This window comes from Pelodiscus sinensis, chromosome 12 (genome assembly GCF_052426305.1).
Source record: "Pelodiscus sinensis isolate ZL-2025 chromosome 12, ASM5242630v1, whole genome shotgun sequence".
Taxonomy (NCBI): domain Eukaryota; kingdom Metazoa; phylum Chordata; order Testudines; family Trionychidae; genus Pelodiscus; species Pelodiscus sinensis.
Window position 1 is genome coordinate 21,948,121 of NC_143063.1, and position 20,505 is coordinate 21,968,625.

The 20,505-nt window shown below is 43.0% G+C and overlaps 1 protein-coding gene across 1 annotated transcript in view; it reads left to right on the forward strand.

The window, feature by feature from the left end:
* Window positions 1-20,505, forward strand: part of LOC102453654 (plasmanylethanolamine desaturase 1-like) — an 86,417-nt gene that overhangs the window by 19,849 nt on the left and 46,063 nt on the right. Inside the window, exon 2 of the mRNA XM_075940231.2 lies at window positions 19,005-19,124. Within this exon, the coding sequence (XP_075796346.2) occupies window positions 19,005-19,124 (120 nt within the window). The remainder of the gene's footprint in view (window positions 1-19,004; window positions 19,125-20,505) is intronic.

Genomic DNA, 20,505 nt, shown 5'->3' on the forward strand with positions numbered 1-20,505 from the left:
CCCCCAGCAGCATCTCACAGATGGGGACATGCAGATGCCAGTGTGCATAGTAGCCGATGCGGCCTACCCCCTGATGCCGTGACTCATGAAGCCCTACACTGGCCACCTGGATGAGAGCAAGGAACTTTTCAACACGCATCTTGGCCAAGCTCACATCCAGGTGGAATGCGTGTTTGGTCGTCTGAAAGGGAGATTCCATTGCCTCCTCACATGGCTGGAGATGGGCGAACTCCACATCCCGGAGGTAGTGGCTGCATGTTGCACCCTCCATAACCTGGTGGAGAGGAAACAGGAGGCCTTCCTGCCAGGGTGGGGGATAGGTGCTGATGGCGAGGAGAGGCCATTTGAGCAGCCCCAGACGGCTGCCATCCACCAGGCTCACCAGTCTGGTGTCCGAATCCGAGGCCCTGAGGGTGAGATTCTCAGAAGGAACCCACTGACTCTCCCCAAGGTCCCCCCCGTGGCGGGCTTGGCTTGGCTCACCCCTACCTTTCCCTCCACAGCCTTCACTCTCTTCCCATAAAGAATACATACACACCCGGTTTTCTTTGTAAACACACATTGGTTTTTTAGTAGAAACACTAGCAGTACAGAAAATGTGCTAACTGTGTATAAACCACCTTTCTCTTCTTCAGCTGTTTATAAAAAAAAGTAAATCTGTCACTCAAAAATAAAGATTTTATTACATAACTGAAATGTCCTTTAACTCGGGTAGTAGGGGACTGAAAACCTGGAGTGGGGAGGGGGCTCAAGTAGGCCGCTGCTTCCCTGATCACAGGGTCCTGCCACCTTCCTTCATCCTGGCACTGCCACAGCCTTGGGCTGAGGTGGAGCGAGAGCCAGTCCTGGCCTGGGCGGGGGTGGGGTAGGAGGCAGCTGTTGGGCCTGTGAGGGCTCAGGAGCTGGGGGAGAAGGCGGGATGGGGGGCTGAAGGAGAAGGAGCCTGGAGTGCAGGAGGAGTGGTGCCCGTGAAAGGGGCAGGCAAGGCTAGGACCTCCCGCATAGTGGCACAGATAGAAGTGTGCTGCTGGACACCTGGAGGATCAACTCCTGGGAGAGGGTCCCTGCTGCTTCCTCTTCGTCCTCCTCCAGGTGCAGGGGGGTGCGTGTGGGGGTGGGTGAGGTGACCCAGGTTTCCCCCCCCCCCCCCATAAATCTCCCTCACAAATTTTACTATTGTTTTTGTTTTTCGGCCCTTTGTTGTTCCCCTTTTTTTTTCAACAAGTTTTCCTGCTTTTTTGGAGGGAAGAGGGGCGTGAGAGTTTCTCAAAAATCAAAAAGGGGGCGTGATGCCAAAAAGTTTGGGAACCACTGGTCTAGACATACCCTGGAGCAGTCTCATCACAGATTTTGTAGTACATGCATTAAAGGAATGGCTGTTACATATGTGAAGGAATCCCAAAGAACTCATTTAGTAAACCAGTTATTCTTAGAAAAGAAACCAGAATTCCTTCAGCAACAGCAAATCTTTGGTGCTTCTCAAAGAAAAGAAAGAGCTAGTAAGCCCCATCAGTCTTTAGTGGAAACCATGAGGGTGAATTGGGCACATGCTTAGGTCAAATGGGCATTGCTGTCGGAACTCTTCAGAGACGTGTGTTGTACTCCTGAAGTGGAGTACTTATATTGGCATGTATCTCAAACAACTGTAGTTACTTTACAAGGTAGGTGACTTCTCCCTCTTGTGTAGTGAGTTCTGTATATCATCTCCTCCTCTCCAGAGCAACAAGATGAGAAAATCCTTAAATACTATTAAAACTCTAACATCATGCCTCCATCATTCACTATTCAACTAGCGTTTTTGTCAAAACATGACCTACAAGGTGGGAAAAATAATATGCCTATTATTATTGCTTTAATAATAAAGTAGATGTAGATGGTGCTTGAAAGGTTTGTTAACTACTTGTTTCTTACATTAGAAATGTGGGTCATGTGTTTGGAAAACTTTGTGATGACTAGAGAACTAGTGAAAGGTTGACAACACAAGAGCCAAAAGTGGGAAACCATAGTAAATGAAAGGGGAAAGAAATTGTAAATCACCGTGCTAAAACTTTCTGGCTACGTCTAGACTGGCATGATTTTCTGGAAATGCTTTTAACAGAAAAGTTTCCGTTAAAAGCATTTTCAGAACAGATCATCTAGATTGGCACGGACGCTTTTCCGCAAAAGCACTTTTTGTGGAAAAGCGTCCGTGCCAATCTAGACGCGCTTTTCCGCAAAAAAACCCCGATCGCCATTTTTGCAATTGGGGCTTTTTTGCGGAAAACAAATCTGAGCTGTTTACCCTGGCCCTTTTGCACAAAAGTTTTGCGCAAAAGGACTTTTGCCCGAACGGGAGCAGCATAGTATTTCCGCAAGAACACTGACAATCTTACATGAGATCGTCAGTGCTTTTGTGGAAATTCAAGCGGCCAGTGTAGACAGCTGGCAAGTTTTTCCGGAAAAGTGGCTGATTTTCTGGAAAAACTGGCCAGTCTAGACACAGCCTCTGTGTGTGGATAATATAAAAAAAGTTAAAGTTAAAAATATTTATGACCCATAGGATGTGGATGCATTGGAGAGGGTCCAGCAGAGGGCGACCAAAATGATTAGGGGGCTGGAGCATATGACCTATGAGGAGAGGCTGAGGGAGTTGAGTCTGTTCAGTCTACACAAACGAAGAGTGAGGGGGGATTTGATAGTAGCCTTCAACTTCCAGAGAAGATGGAGAAAGGCTGTTCTCAGTAGTGACAGATGGCAGAACAAGGAGCAATGGTCTCAAGTTGTGGTGGGTGAGGTCCAGGTTGGATATTAGGAAAAACTATTTCACTAGGAGGATGGTGAAGCACTGAAATGGGTTACCTAGGGAAGTAGAGGAGTCTCCATCCCTAGAGGTGACAAAGCCCTGGCTGAGTTGATTTAGTTGGGATTGGTCCTGCCTAGAGCAGAGGGCTGGACTTGATGACCTTTTGAGGTCTCTTCCAGCTCTATGGTTCTATGATTCTATTATTTTAATCTAGTTTGGACAGCAACTTTGACTCACCCTCCCAAAGTGCAATCCTATTGCATGTACTTCTAGTCCTCCACATCACTCATGGCCTCCTTCTTTACAGTGAGAAAGACCTTTACAAAGTTTTCCACTTTAAAAAATGCTATGATTAAGTGTAGTGTACATATGCCCTTTAAATTGTTAATTGTCTGGCTGTAAATCTAAATTTAATAGTGAATGGAGTACTTTAGAAGGTTGTGCTGGCTGTATAAATTAAAACAGAAAATTCTTAAAAAGAACAGAATGCATTAATTGACATAATTTTGGGGTTTGATCAGAGTTTACATCTGTTAGTAAATTTAAATGATGAGTTAAATGGTATTTAAATGGCAGAATGTGAGGGCATATCCTTTACATAATTACTTCAAATGCTTTTTATAACTTCAGGATTTGTGCTTGAAATAATAGCTGTATGCCATTGCAGCCTGACAGTCTGTGTGCTGTAATACTGTCTTCATGATGGCTTTCACCTTGTTGAAGAGGACATTCATTAGGTCTCCCTTTTAACTTATAATGATAATTTAATCAAAGAAGAGTGCATAGGAACACTAACTTGAATGATGTGAGAAAATGTAACAGCATCTACAAGCAATGTTGTTGTTTTTTTTTTTGAAGTGACTTATGACTGCCACTGAATTCTTGATCTTGAAGTACCCATGGATGAGGGTAATTTTGATAAAATGTGTGGTATAAGTTAGAGGCAAGTTGAAAATGTTACATTTTTACCTTTAAGAAAATATTTTTTTAAATGATCCAGTGTGAAAATTGAATGGCACTAGCATGGTTAGAAATACCTTTTTAATTGTTTGATGTCAATATGTGTTCAGTCTGTGATGGGATGTGAATGCTGTTTGTGTTAGAGCCTAAACAATTTTGATCATCACGGGGCTCTATCTTCATGGAGTTTTCAAGGGCTCTACAACCTTTGACCTGCCTTGGATCACCAGTTCTGGAGCTGCTCCTTACTCCAGAGCACATGCAGCCCCATGGCTCTTGCTATATAAAGCTGTTTCCAGGCCTTGCAGATTTCCCAGCAGTGTGGGAGGGAATGCTGCTTTACATAGCTGACTGTCTGTTAAGGAGCCTTAAACTGAGGTATCCCAGCTGATAGTGGGATAGCAAGCAGGCAATATACAGTTGTCAGCACCTCATCTTCCCTAAACCAATGTTCAGCGGATACTCGAGTTGGGGAAAAGTAGTGAAGCATCCCATTCCTAGAGAGACCCTATCTACAACTGTAGTGAGTAGTAGTAATAGTGCCTAGGGCTGCTGTAACACCATTCCCTGTGCAGTCCCAACACGGGCAGAAGAATGGGAATAGGGCTGTTTTGGTGGTTTGGGAGGTTTATATATAAGATCTCGGCTGCTGATCATGTAACGGGTTGTTGATGTTGAATTATTTGTGCACATTAATAGTAAATAGAAAGCATATGACTCTGTGCTCAGTCTCTTTACCTTACATGTCCCACAAGAACAGACATGCACTTGGCTGCTTTCAGGTCCACAAGCAGGTACTGCATTCATCCTAGACGCACTTATCCATAGACACCATTTATACCTTAGGAAGGTTATTGAATTTTCCAGAACCTGGACGATTTAGCTGCTCTGTATGCAATTATATTTTAATCACTCTCTAAAGGGTTCCTCATCCTACAGGATATTTCATTTCTGACACCCAAATATCTTGGCACATATAAACTTGCTGTTCTCTCACATTTGCGAGTGATTATTATTTTGAAATTGTGAATCATAAAATATGAGTTTTTGGGGAAAATTTGGGCATGTTGCAAAGCCTGGCTACTACTTTGTATTTGTCCTTGTCCCACACTGATGCCTTAGCGGATTAAGATGTATGTCAACAATTGTCATATAAGGGACTTGATGTAGCTCGTGGTACAAAAATCCCCACATGGACTAACCCTCCAAATCAGAAACGATGTAGCCCCAGTCAGCAATTTAAATATTTTTCCAGTAGGGTGAGCTGATTCCAGTGACTTTTGCTCTACTTTTCTTCCCTCTGAGTAGCCCTGCTGCTAGGTTTGGAAAGTCCTATACTGTAAAGTTGGAACCCTGGAAAAATAAAGACAAAAACTGCAAGAAGAAGTTCAAAAGAAATAAAGACTAAGAATGAAGTTTTCAAGCTATGTTCCAAGGCAAGGACTTTTCATCTTTAAACCTTTGAATTGTGAATCAAGGCAGTAAAACTTACTACTAGGTTAAAGTTTAAATGGCATAGAAAAGGTAGGAAAAAGATTAAACATATTCTGTCTGGACAGTGGAACAAAGACTTTGAATCCTTGTCTATGCACCTGTCTATAGAGTATCTAAGTTCCAGGAGTCCCACAGAGGACATGCAATGAGCACTCTTATTGTTCGTATTAAGAACTGAAGTAATTGAAAGGAAAAGTAAGGTAAGGAAAATCAGAAATCAGATGTGACTGCCTGTATGGTTAAAAAATAATTTAAAGGGAAAGTGACTATCAAGCAGTTCATATTATGGAAATATGACCATTGAAGATAAAATAAAAAAAATCTATTATTCTTTGAAAGAGTTTTTTTTCTCTCCAAGACTTAAATATCATTTGAAAGCCAGCAAGGTTCACTGAGCTCCTTACTGGCCAGTTGTAAGAAAATCTTTCAAATATATATTTTTATTTAATGTTTAGATTGATAATGTTAAAGATGGATGCCGAAGCATGGGAGGAGGTTATTTTGTTTTCTTTTTTTTCCTGAAGTAAATTTGAAAGTCTTTGGAATTGAGTAAACATATTTTACTTTGTTAAATTTACTTCAGCTGCCTTTTTAAAAACACCACTTTCAAATTCCAAATTTACCTTTATGGAACAGCTCCGTGTTGCTAAAAGAACGATAAATGTAATGTTTCATAGTCTGAGTTAATCAATTGTGGCATTCACTCAGATCTGAGTTCTTTTGGAATAGTCTTATTTCACAAAAATATCTTGTCTGCCAATTCAGCTGTCTGCTGTGTGGGAAAACAGAGTTATTAGAACATGTTATAAAGAACATGTGCTTAAAGAGATTTTTTTTAATGAGAGCTTTGAATCATGATGAGTGCAAAGCTACTAAATTCTGGATTAAAATCTTTTTAATTGAGAAAAAAGTAGTATATAAAGAGGGAGGCAAATACGTAAAAGTACATTGTGTAATATTGCCTTCAGATACAGGTGCATATCTGTAGTTTGCAAAATCAGCTACTATAGCAGCAGTTACTACAGATTTAGATGATGCTTTGAGACATGCCACCCTGTATCTAAGATCAATATCGAACACTACATTTTATTCAATATTGAATGTTGAATAAAAATGTACACCAGGCAATGATGCATACTTGTGTAATAACGTATTTTGTTATGTGGTGGATTTTATTTTTCCCTGTTTTTTTCCCCCTGGGAGGAATAAATAAGGCCCAGTCTATATTAGGGAAATTTGCACTTCTGTAGCTAATATGATGCAGTTATGCTAATGGAAATCATCATAGACATGTTTCACTAATATAAAATCTAATTTAGGAATGGGCATTAGTGTAACTACATTGACAATTGCACCATTACAAATTTCTTTAATGTAGACAAAGATTCAGACTTAATGTGGAAATCTAAAATATTTTAACTGATTATCAGTGAAACATTTAATCAGCTCTTAACATTTTGGTTAACCATTCTGGAGATACAGACATATATTGTGGGTGCTCATTAGTATCTATAAATTAACCAAATATCTTTTTCAAATATACTTAAACTTTCTATTTAACTGACATGAAGGTATCCAGTTAAGTCTTGTCAGAAAATATATTATTATTTTCTTTGAAATCTGGTTGCTTTTCTTTGGAGGAAAGAGATGAATTAGTAATTTGAAAGTCTATCTAAAAATTACAGGGACTAGCTTTGTATAAGTAATTGTGCCTTCCAATCTACCTGATCTAAGTCAATTTGCACATTGCAGACTTTGCTCAATTATGTCTTCAAACATATTAGTCTTTCAATTCAAGTTCTAAATACAAATTATAAGTTGGAAATAATTTTCCTGATTTTATTAAGATTTGCCATTATTCGTGTCAAACTTGTAGAGACCCTGGGAATATCAGCATTATTTAAGGTTTGTGTTGACAAAATTGATAAAATAGTGCTGTAAATAATTGGTTTGCTTAAGTTATTATAAAGAACTATTTAGTCCATATCCAGAGAAAAATGCGGCAAAGTTAGAACACAAGAAAACCATGAGGAGAGTAGATATCACTATTAAACTGTTTCATCTGGTCTTAGCCCAGGCTTGATAATGATGATATTGGTTGTTGTAATGTATAAAAAGCAAGGCTTTCTAGAGGTTTCTTTGTCAGAGATTTTCCTCATTCCTTTGGAATCACACCATGATGGGAGGGTATCTCCCAGGCCACCGCCTGTTGCAACTATTTTGGCCAGTACTTGGAAACATTAGTGTAACTAGAATAAAGTATATATTTACATTGATATTTTGGAATACCTGATATTCCCAGAGTCACTACAAGTTTAACACAAATAATCCTCCTTTCTCATGAGTTCATTCTTTTTTGGTCACGTGTTTTGAGCCAATTATCCATGCCAACATCCAATCTCCATTTAAAACCACAGTTCACCCATTTCTAATATGGGACTATATTTTCATTAGGGGATTTTGTTTCAGAAGTCCAGTATTTCTAAGTCTAAACTCAAATGAATTCAGTTCCGCTGTGACCTGAAGTGCCTTACACAATGGATAGATTCTAATTATGTACATTACATGCGGATCTCATTTAACATATACTCAGAGAGAGTAAAGATGAAATGTGAGCTTCCCTTCATTTGTATTGTGCAGCCTTTCTATCTTCTGATCTAATTTTGACAGGTTTTACAAGCCAGGCATCCAAGCTGACCTGGCTTATTTGGATAAGAATACTCTAGGGAGCATTTAAGGTGATACTTAAGATTGAACTGAATGGTACCTCTTCCTCCAGGCAGTTCACTACAATGATGCTGTTTGGTGCTGTGTTGCTGAAGGTGCTGACTGTCAGATGAGAGAGAAAACTAAAATTTTAACCATGTGTGATAATCATAAATTTCAATATATTTCTCTCTCTCGCTCGCTCAAAAAAAGGGTGTTACCCTTTACCTGTGTCTTGGCCAATATCCAGTTTGGGAAATTACATTCTTCTTATCAAAGTTCCCAGTAAAATTCATTTAGGTGGAATATTCTTTACATCTTGTCCTAACCCATTATGTGTTACTAAATGCTGTTAGCTGCTGTGTTTCACTTCATAGCTGCCTGTATTTCAGTTGGGTTAAATTATTCTTGCTAGTCAGTCATTTTTTTTACAATCATCAATGTTTCTAAAGTACCAATTTGGAATGAAAAGTATAACAACTTTTGAATGTATTATTCATTGCATTGTCCAGTGTAAAAGGATTAAAGGGAATAAATCAATTAACAGGGGTTTGTTAGAAAAAACTTAAACCAATAGTCTTGTAGCACCTTAGACACTAACAAAGAATATAGATGGTATCGTGAGATTTCGTGAGCGCAACCCACTTCTTCTGATGAATGGAGTTTAAGGGGTCCAAGTTGTTGTATTATTTTGTGTAGTGGTAGTGTCATCCAGTTGTCATCTTAAAAGACTTGCTTGGAAATTCATGTTTTTTAAACTTATTTTAGTTTATTTATGTGCAGAATATCCTAGTCACACCACCATTAATTTACGGATTTTGTTTGTGTATTGTACAGCATGCCACTTGGGGTCTGGCTTCATTTGTTAGCATGTTCTTGTTGTTGCTTATGTCTCAGCTCACTGTGACACCCAATACATACACGTGTAAAAGTACTCTTTCCAAACTTGAGACTTTGTATTGGGTTAAGTGGCTGATGTCTATCAGAGAGGGCATGAGCACCTATTTTAAGTAATCATAGACTATGATGCAATATTGGGTTTAAGAATCCAGAAAGAGAAATAGGTAATATCATTCACCCATATTATACTGTATATCATTTCCTACTCTTATGGAAGAGAGTATGTGCCCTGCCTCCTTAGTATAAGTTTATCATACAGGCAGTCCCCGAGTTACGCGGATCCGACTTATGTCGGATCCGGAGTTACAAACGGGGCTTTTCTTGCCCCGGAGGACGCGGGCGGCAGGACTGCCCAGACGCGCCACGGTCCCGCCGTCCGCGTCCTCCGGAGTGAGAAAAGCTGCTCCGCATCTCCCTGGTCTGCTGGGGGTGGGAGGGGACCAGCAGACTAGGGAGATGCGGAGCAAAGCCTCCGAGGACACGGGCAGCGGGAGCGCCCAGATGCGCCGCTGCCCACGTCCTCTGCGGCTTTGCTCCGCGTCTCCCTGGTCTCCTGGGGGGGGGGGCAGAGAGCTGGGGTGCTGCCGGGTTGATCCAGTAGCGCCGAGGAGCAGCGCTGCGAGACCAACCCGGCAGCGCCCCAGCTGCTCTACCCCAGGCGTCGGCGAGAAAAGCTGGGGGAGAGAGGGCGCACCAGCAGACCAGGGAGATGCCGGCGGCGGGACCGCCGAGACGCGCCGCGGTCCCGCCCGCATCCTCCGCGGCTTTGCTCCGTGTCTCCCTGGTCTGCTGGGGGATCCCTCCAGCAGCCCAGGGAGACGTGGAGCAAAGCTATGGGCAGCGAGACCGCCACGCGTCTGGGCTGTTCCGCTGCCTGCGTCCTCCGCGGCTTTGCTTTGCTGCTGGGGCAGACCAGGGAGATGCAGAGCAAAGCCGCGGAGGACGCGGGCGGGACCGCGGCGCGTCTCGGCGATCCCGCTGCCGGCGTCTCCCTGGTCTGCTGGGGGGGGGGCAGCTAGTGTGCACCTTCCCCCCAGCAGACCAGGCTTTTCTCGCCGACGCCTGGGGTAGAGCCGCTGGGGTGCTGCCGGGTTGGTCCCACAGCGCTGCTCCTCGGCGCTACTGGACCAACCTGGAAGCACCCCAGCTGCTCTGCCTCAGGCGTCCTGATTCAGCCGCTGCTGGTCAGTTTCAGCAGTGGCTGAATCAGGATGCCTGGGGCAGAGTAGCTGGGGTGCTGCCGGGTAGGTCCCCGCAGTGCCACACCTCAGCGCTGCGGGGACCAACCCGGCAGCACCCCAGCTGCTCTGCCCCAGGCATCCCCAAGTCAGCCGCTGCTGAAACTGACCAGCGGCTGAGTACAGGAAGCCCGAGGCAGAGTTGCTCTGCCCCGGGCTTCCTGGAATCATCCGCTGATCAGTTTCAGCAGCGGCTGACTTGGGGTACGTCTAGACTACATGCCTCTGGCGACAGAGGCATGTAGATTAGGCTACCCGACAGAGTAAAATGAAGCGGCGATTTAAATAATCGCCGCTTCATTTACATTTACATGGCTGCCGCGTTGAGCCGACAAACAGCTGATCAGCTGTTTGTCGGCTCAGCGCGATAGTCTGGACGCTTCCCTGCCGACATCAAAGGGAGCTGTCGACAACCCAGGTATGCCTCATCCCAGGAGGCATACCTGGGTTGTCGACAGCTCCCTTTGATGTCGGCAGGGGAGCGTCCAGACTATCGCGCTGAGCCGACAAACAGCTGATCAGCTGTTTGTCGGCTCAACGCGGCAGCCATGTAAATGTAAATGAAGCGGCGATTATTTAAATCGCCGCTTCATTTTACTCTGTCGGGTAGCCTAATCTACATGCCTCTGTCGCCAGAGGCATGTAGTCTAGACGTACCCTTGGGGACACCTGGGGTAGAGCTGCTGGGGTGCTGCCGGGTTGGTCCCCGCAGCGCTGAGGTGTGGCACTGCGGGGACGTACCCGGCAGCGCCCCAGCTGCTCTGTCCCAGGCGTCCAGATTCAGCCGCTGCTGAAACTGATCAGCGGCTGATTCCAGGAAGCCCAGGGCTGAGCAACTCTGCCTCGGGCTTCCTGTAGTCAGCCACTGGTCAGTTTCAGCAGCGGCTGAATCTGGGCGCCAGTTCCGACTTACATACAAATTCAACTTAAGAACAAACTTTACAGTCCCTATCTTGTACGTAACCCGAGGACTGCCTGTAGTCAGTTGGAACTTGCCGATTAGAATGTTTTGTATTAGTTCTGTATCTCTCCTGAGCAGAATAGTTTTCCCCTGCAAACCATGTAATAAACATAGGATAATTAGCCATTATTATCATCTTACCTGGTGATGTCACTTGAAGTTTTGATTTAAAGACTGGATGCCTTTTACAAAGATACTCTAATTCACCCAAAAGTTGAACTTGGTGCAGGAATTGCTAAGTAAAATTCTGTGCTCTGTGTTATGCAGGAGTTCATACTAGATGATCATCCCTTCTGACCTCAGCATTTGTGAATATGTATTCAGAAGTGCAAGGGATCCTACCATAGTCTACTTTGTTGTATTCAGGTATCTTGTTCCTTAGCATTCTCAAATGCCCTGGGAAAAGCATTGGGTTGTGGGTGAGTTGGTGGGTGCGAGGGAGAGGGAGAGAAGCCATGTCTGCACAGCAAATGCATCACACCCTGGAATGATGTAAAGTAGACTGAAAAAAACTGAAGTATAAACGGAGAGAGAGAAAAAACACACAAACTTTTCTGTACTATAGATTGAGGTTTAGCGACAATCTTTGGTGCCTTGGGCCTTGTCCCAGGTTTCTCCTGCTTTCAGTGATCCTCCTACAAAGTCATTCATGCTCGCTTACCTCACACAGATGAGAATGAGACTAAATCTTAAGCAATTTTGGTGCTTTCATAATTTGAGAAGTTACTTAATGTGTCTAGCCCTTAGTTGGGCTCTCTAAAAAATGACTCTGGGACTTAATTGGCTTTGACCAGTCATTTTAATGAGACTTGCATCCCTGTGACTTCGCATGCTGCCTTCTGATCTCAGTGCATTTGTAAGTGCATTGTTTAGGAGCACCTCATTTTGTGATTAGGCTCTCTGTGCTGGGGGTTCTGTGACTTCCTGTGACCTCTCTGAATTCTGCAGTGGTGAATGTGGCTGACTCCAGGGCCACCCAAGCAGCTGTTCCCAGGGTCAGCCCCTCCAGGCATCCTTGTGGACAGCCACAATGAACACTGCTAGAGCAGCTCTGCAGCTAGCTGCTCAGTCAGTCCCACTTCCAGCCGCACCAGCTGCTGTTGGAGCAGTGTGGACCAGCCAGAGCAGTGGTCCCGGGGGTGGCAGGAGCAGCAGCTGGCCCCTGAGGCTTTTGCACAGTGCAGAAAGTGCTGTGTCCCCCCTCCCCCAGCTGCGGGCTGGTGTCAGTTTCTCCGCCCTCCCCCACCTGATTCAATCTGGTGTATTTGTGGTATAACTCATGGACAAGTAATGGGTATGATTTTTGTTGCTGTTGACCACAGCATTTGACCATGGTGAACCCTTACAGAGATGGCACTGTAGGCACTCAAAGAAAACAGTTCTGTGCCAGAACCTCCAAGGACTAGAAGCAGAGACCGCACACGACGTTTTTAATTCACAGGAGATGAGACTTTTATCGCTGAATTCAGCCAGTTATGTATATACCCAAAAATCTCCTATCAGTGCACAATGGAACTTAGTACCCTTCAAAATAAGCGTATCCAAAATATGCTTGCATAGATTTATTTAGGTTAAAATGCACTGTGGGAATAGTCTGAAATTATGACTTATTTGAAAGCAAAGCAAATGGTAACTTAAAAGGGGGTGGGGGAGGAGGAGGAATTGCCATCATTTAGACAATTGCATGTATGAATTAGAAACCTGCAGTTTGCAAAAATTGATCATATTTTAAAAAATACCTGTTGCTTATTTTTTTAGCATCTGGCTGTGTACCATACACAAATATTTAAGATTTAGCCTTTTGTGAGACAAGTGAAGAATATTGTGCTCTTTCCTATTATTTTGCTTGAATTGGATTTGATGCCACCACAGAAGCACTGTAGTTCCTTTTTACATTCAGTGCCTGTACAGTTCTAAAGGAGCCTGCAGGCTATCTATTGTAGCTAGCCTCTCACAACACTTGGGGCCCAGTTTTGAATGGCATGTGCATTAAAGACACATTTTTCTTATTTCCTACATGTTTGCTGTGTTCTCCATTAAAATGTTTATAAATTTTACTTCAGAATAGCTTAATACTATTTTTACATATATTGAACATAACAAATGAGATCTGTTTTTGTATTTAATGTGTCTGCTCAGCTTGTATAGCATGAGTCTGCATGAGTGTAGTTAATGAAATAAATTATATAATGTTTTGTGTCGTTCCTATCTTCTGTTTTCTGGAATTGACTAAGGCTTGCAACTTCAAAGGTAAGGTTAGGCTTCCTTTTGTGTTCAGATAGTGTGACTAAACTATTATGGCTGGCATTTCTGTAGAAGACTTGTGAGGCTTGTCCTTTGTTTTAATCTTTAAGTATCTTAGGAGTCATCCATAAAGGATATAAGCAGCAGGGGACTTGAGGTCTTGTGGACAGTTGGTGGAGGGGGCAGAGTAAAAATTCTGGAAAAATCTGCAGAGATCCTTTCAGGATTTCCACTTTGTTCCCTTTGGCTGTAATACATCTTTGAAAATGGTGCTGTGGAAGTGGGTAAATGAAAGGGAGCTACATGGAGCTAAGGAATGGTGATGTTCTTTTGGGAGTTCAAGGCATTTATGCAGCTGAGAGAGAGAGTGGAGAGCTCAGTATTTGATAAAATCTACTGGAGCCCTCTAATTTGTTGGTAATAAAAAAGGAAAAAATGGGGAAAAAATTAGGTTATTCCCCTGTTTAATTTGCTAGACTGGCACTAATTCTTCAGTTCACTTACTGTACGAGTTAATTTCAATATCTACTCTGCATTCTTGATTTCAACAGGGGAGAAGGTGGATGCTGAGGGTTAAAAGGGTACAGGATTGGAGAGGGTGAGAAAATGGAGCTTGGTAGCAAATTACGCAGTCCCTTTTTCATTGCTATGTTGGAATCCCATATAATTTTGTTAGTTTGTGAGCTTTAAATTGTGGGTTTGTGACCCTATTTTATAGCGTAAACAAAATCATTTTTGTTGAAAACTACGAAAATAGGTGGAAACCCTAAAATAAGAGAAACACATTCTTAAACAAATAAAATGAAAAATCTCTTGACAGAGTCTAATTTTAAAGTTAATGGAATATAGTTTCTTCATTGGTATAAATTTTACTTGCTAACAAACAACTCCATATTTTTCATATCTGCTTATTCTAGCAATGTTTCTTCAATTTATAATACAGCCATAAATAGTCATATAAATAGTGTGTAACTCAGGAGTGGGCAATAATTTTGCAAGGGGGGGGGCACTTCAAAATTTTTTGAAGTGGTTGTGGGCCTCGAGTGGATGGGGTGGGGCCTTTAAATAGTAGGAGTTGAAAGGGCTCCTGCCTTCCCTGCGTTCCCAGGCATCATGTTATCAGGGGACAGGAGCTGCGAGCCCTTTCAACTCCTGCTATTTAAAGGGCTCGCTGCTCCTGGCGCCGCCGCTAACTGGGAGCTGGGATGTGAGAGCCCTTTCACCTGCTTCTATTTTAAGGACTCACCATGTCCCCGGCACCGCTGGCCCGTTGCTTGGGAGCCTGGACATGTGAGCTCTTTCAACCATTTCCTGGCAGCTCTGGGGAAGGTGCAGGCCCTTTAAATAAAAGCAGTTGAAAGGGCTCTCGCATCCCCAGCTCCAAGGCAACACGTTAGAGGGTGGGGCCAGAAACTGCTGCACAGGCCAGATCAAAGAACTATACGGGCTGGGCCCGCTGAAAGGCTTTAGTCCACCCTTGGTGTATCTTATCAGGACATCAATAATAAGGATGTTAACTAACGAGTAATTTACTAGTCGAGTAGTCGATGAAATTTCCATTGACTACTTGACTAGTTGATAGATACTTCTGCATTCCACCTTTGAAATGTACAAGAGCCCCCACTGGAGGAGGAATGCAGAACTCCGGCTGCAGCCTGGAGCCAGCGGGAAGTCGTTTCAAAGCGGCAAGGCCATGTGGAGCCCACAGTCAGCTAGGTCGAACTAGGGTGGTTAATGTAGGCATTCGAAGTTGCAAATGAAGCCCAGGATTTAAATACCCTGGGCTTCATTTGCATCTTGCTGGGTGCCGCCATTTTTAAATCCCCGTTAGTGCGGACTCCGTGCCCGCGGCTACATGCGGCATGGAGTAGGTAGTTCGAATTAGGCTTTCTAATTAGGCTTCATCTGCAACTTCGAATGCCTACATTAACCACCCTAGTTCGAACTAGGATGGTAGTGTAGACATACCCCTAGGGACTTCCCAGCTCATCAGGGCTCCGCTCAGCATTTCAAAGCGGCAACTCTGCAAGAAGCCTAGGATCAGCTGGGGACTCCCCAGCTGACCCCGGGCTCCACTTGGCACTGCTCCTTTGAAACGCCGCAGCAGCATTTCAAAGGGGCAGTGCTGCACAGCTGATCCCAGGCTCTCTGCGGCGCTGCCCCTTTGAAATGTCTCTTCAGCGTTTCAAAGGGGCAGCGCTGGAAGGAGCCCAGGGTCAGCTTCGTGTGGCACTGCCGCTTTGAAACACCGAGGTAGTGTTTCAAAGGGGTAGTGACGCACAGAGCCCGGGATCAGGTGTGTGGCTCTGTCGCTTTGAAGTACCCTCTTTCCCCCCATTCCTTGCTGCTTCTGTTATATTATAGAGGCAGCAAGGGGGGGGGGGGGATCGACTAGTTGAGTCGACTGTCCAATAAGCATTTTCATTTGCTTATTGGATCATTGACTACTCGACTAGTCCTTAACATACTTAATCAGTTAGATGTTTTGAGCTGGGAGAATCAGGCCTTTCAAGCAAGTTTGTCTATATTGGCAAGTAGGAAACACAAAAATGTTTTCAGTATTTGTATGTGCTTTTCGGAAATGAAACATAAATCAGAAACTAGAACAAACCTTGTAAGTATTTTTTTTGTGTGTGTGTAGTAGAATAGAAGCATTTTCATCATAAGTGCTCCTATATTTGTTCATCAACATATTGACAGCTGTGCAGGTAATTTGTTAAAACAAACATCATTAATACAGTGAGAAGGAAAGGTGCCGCTGACTGCAAGGTAGAGAATGTGCTTCAGAATGGTGAAATCATATTCTAATCACAGTGAACAGTGACAGGTTGTGTTATTGCACATGTCTAATCTAATGCTGTTGGGCTTTTTTTTGTGATGTGACTGTAATAAAATATATTTGTGCATAAGAAGTGGGATACACTCCCTATAGTATGCTTGTTGTCCTATCACACTGAAGTTTCTTTTTAAAACTCTAAACCTTTTACCTGTCTAAAACCTGCCCAAATGGCATTTATATCAGTGACTTGCATGGCAAGAGTTCTTTGAGAAGGAGCAAATGTGTGGCAGTCTCCCAGCTGTTCAGTTAAACTTTCTGAGTATAAATCAGTTTAGTAGATTCAGCAATAGAGAATTGCTTCTATTGCACTGTGTGTGATTTAATAACATGCTATATGTGATTGTGGAACTTTAATCTAAGTCTACCAACTAATGTAATGTGCATTTGAAGGTTGATTCTACTATGCTGTGGTTAGCCCATTTATGGTACTGGGTTTCTACGCTAAAGTGCTTGTGGTTTCTTATGCAATTAAAAGCTTCTAAATTTCTTAATAGGTATCTATAACATTGACATTTTAACTTGGTGTAGTGCTATCTTAAAAGGCTCAGTCATTCACCATTGAAGTCAATGGGAGCAGAATCAAGTTCTTGGTTTCTATGAAGAGTTCTTTAAATTCAGTAAAACAGTCTCGCCTGAATTCAGTAACTGGAGTCGTACAGTCAGCTGGTGGCATGCAAGTAATAAGGAGAGATGGCTATTAGGATGCTTTAGTTTTTAGAAAATCAATATAGGACTTACTGTAAAGACCCTTTGAAAAGAGTTAACTAACTTACTGATTTTAGTTAATAGTACTGATTTTAGTTAATAGTTTCACTTTTCCCGTACTCTTATCATATGAGGTGATTTTCCAGAAAGTGCCAGAAGAGATGTTTTTGTTAGTTGAGGCCATTAGTTCATAAATAATCCGAATAAGTAATGGACTATCACAGAGATGGGCAAATTTCAGCCCGTGGGCTGGATCTGATCTGTAGGATTAGTCCCTGGTGGGCCCCCACCTCCATGTTTACCTGTGCTTCCGCAGGCATTGGAGGATCACAGCTCTCCTTGGCCGTGAATCGCCATTCCAACCAATGTGAGCAGCAGGAAGTGGTGTTTCGGTCTATGAAGCTTCCCACTGCTCACATTGGTCGCAAACGGTGATTCGCAGCCAACCAGAGCTGTGATCCTCCTGGGGAATAATGCGATGAATCAGATGAGCAGTGACTGGTGAGGAGACAGCTCAGGGTGATAGTTCTGGAGCTCTAATCCTCCAGCTTAGGAGGAAAATAGGCCACAAACCCAGAAGGAGATTCTATAGCAGTTAGGAGGCCAGGTGAGAGAAATGGATTTCAGCAGGATTATCTGTGACCTGGGGAAGAATGTGGAGTTGAAGGCAATTGGAGAGTATATATTAGGACCCACCAGGTGCGAGAGCCTTTGCGGCTGAAGCTTGTGGCCCTGGCCTCTGCTGTGAGTACAGGCAGTCCCCGGGTTACATGGATCCGACTTACATCGGATCCCTACTTACAGACGGGGTGAGGCTTCCCCGCAGCAGACCAGGGAGACGCGAAGCTAGGTCCCCCCCCCCTCCCAGCAGACCAGGGAGACGCGGAGCGGCTTTTCTCAGCAGACACCTCAGCTTGAGAATAAAGGACTGAGGGAAGTGAGGTGTGGGAGAATAAAACTGAGCTCTGGAGAAATGTTTGGCTAGAGTTTCCCCTACAATATGTACCAGTTCCGACTTACTTACAAATTCAACTTAAGAACAAACTTACAGTCCCTATCTTGTACGTAACCCGGGGACTGCCTGTAATCTGAAGTGATACTAGACTGTGGGAAGACAAGATGTGATACCATGACTCTGCGAAATATCCTATGTGTGGCTGACATTTATACTTGGGTTCACAGTAGGGATCACCTCATCGGGTAATGATTATAGGCAGGGCTCGCCAAACCGCGGCGAGCCCTGCTCGCCAGCTGCACTGTCTGGCGATCTGCGCATGCGCAGATCACCGGAACCTGGCTCTTCCGGGTTACAATCTACTCGCCCCGGGCAAGTAGATTGTATAATTTGTCGAGCCCTGATTATCGGTAACTAATTAACCAGCTGCCCTGCAGGGCCACGGGATCATACTTAATCAGTTAACCAGTTAAATGTAATTTTAATTGGTTAACTGATTAAACGGGATTTTACATCCCTAGTATGCTAAATTTGACTTATTTAGGATTTAAATTATTTTGAAGGAGTATAAAACACAGTTTTAATGACTGTGTCCTAGCAATTTCCTCCCATGACCTCATGAGAAAGATGATAAATTGAGGGATTCTTGAGATATAATGGACCAGACCAACAAGCTATGTCTCTTTTCACCGCATCTAGGAAAACACATATTGAGGAGATAGAAAAGTGCAGTGGAACCCAGAGCAAGACTAAAGCCTTATACGTACTACATCATCTTAATCTGAAAGATTGCTTGAGCACTAACTTGCCCCTCAGTGGACAACAAGTTAACTTCAGCTTTGCTTAATCCTTCCTTTATGTAGGTGCCCGCAGGAAATGATAGCTTTCAAGATGGGAGAGTTCAGGCCTCATAACTAAGCATTATTTTTCTCATTATAAACATTACATCTCAAGAAGAAGACTTTGCTAACTGCAATGGGTTATTTCTTTTTCTTCTGATCCACTCACTTGCACATCTTTAACACCTATGTTCTGGGCAAATTTTACTAGGGACTTGCATCAGAAGGACAAATAATTTTTAGTAGGATGAATTGTACTTGTAACATATTTGTAGTTTATTCTTTTAATTTTTCACTTTTTTTCCCACTGCCTCTTTCCATGATTTCCTCCTCCTTTCTCTCCATTCAGTTTACACTAAAATTATTTTTTTCTCATTTTAGGTAAACGGTTGCAAGAATGGATTTCTGTTATCCTTTGCATGAGCTTGGTCACAGTTGACTTTCTGATCCTGTTAATCCATTTTTCAGCAAATCATCTTTATAAAATAATAGCAGGCATAGGTAAGTATTTCAGTCTTTAACCCTCAGCATTTTTTTAAAATTATCAATATGCACAGTTCAGATCTTTATGTTTTGCAGCAGTGTGGCAGATGTTCTTGTAAAGGTGTTTTTAATTTAGCTGTAAGAATGTCAAAATCAGAAATGTAGAGAAATTCAGAAATAAGGTGGTTACTACAACTACCCCATACATGGCCAAGTTGGCCATTTTACAAGACCAGGGAGCAGAGGTTGGTTGAGGGAGGGGCCTGCAACTGTGGGGCCTATTTCTGCTCCTGTATCCATTCTCGCATCCAGGCAGAGTTCCATTGGGCACAGTCTGCTTTCAAGGGTCAGTGGGCGCTGTCTGGGGATCTCTGCTGAGTGTCCCTGTCTGGTTCCCTCATTTTAGCCCTTTGTCCTCCACACCCATCCCTGTTTTTTCTTTGATTTGTCCCCTCCTCCCCCATAATTATTTGGTGTTCAGAGTTCTGTGGATTCCCTATCCCCCATAGGCTGGGGGGAGGGTCTTTTAGATTTGGATGGGCTTATGCCCACTTGTCTCCCAGACCACAAAGGGATAACTACCCCATGCACTGGCAATAGTGTGATATTGTTTTATGCCAGAGGATTTCAATAAATTCCTAATTTTTGAGTTTTTGACATAGCAGATTATAGAATTATAGGCCCCAACCAGCAAAGCACTTATGTACTTATTAACTTATGTGTATGACTATTTAAAAAAGAGAGAACACTGAGAAAGGATCAGTGCATTCTGTTACCACATTTACTATTCAGATGAATTGGTGTCTGTCTAGTATCTTTTCCACCATAATTTGCATTCACTTGGTGATGTTTTCATGGGCTTATAAACTTTCTGGACATTGTTTTAATGCCACATCTAAGCTGCTCTTTGTCACATATGGTTTATGACATTTTCATCTGTGGTACTTAAATATATTTAAAGAGAAAGGGAAGGAAGAAATCCTGAACTTTAGTGCCATCTTTGAAAAAGTGTTTTGCTGATTTTTGAAGAGGAGAAACTTGTTAAACCCTTTTGTAGTGGAGGAAAACTGTATGGTTAAGAATGCCTCTTGTGAAACAGATGTGTGGGAGTATTTTGGGATGAATGTGTTAAGGATAGAATTACATTATTGCATCCTCTTTTTAATTACTTTTTCCCCCTGTGTCAGCTAAGGTGTTCCACATCTATGACATGCTGACAGTGTATTCAATTGTATTGTGAGGAAACTGTCAGGTTAAAAGCTATACTTGTATAGCTGATCCCGTGTGTGAGTTGTTTTATTTTCCTCCCTTCCAGTTACATAGCTCTGCGTGGTTTTATAAATATTTCATCAGCATTTCTAAAGTCTATTTCATCCCTCTTTTAAACATATTAAATATA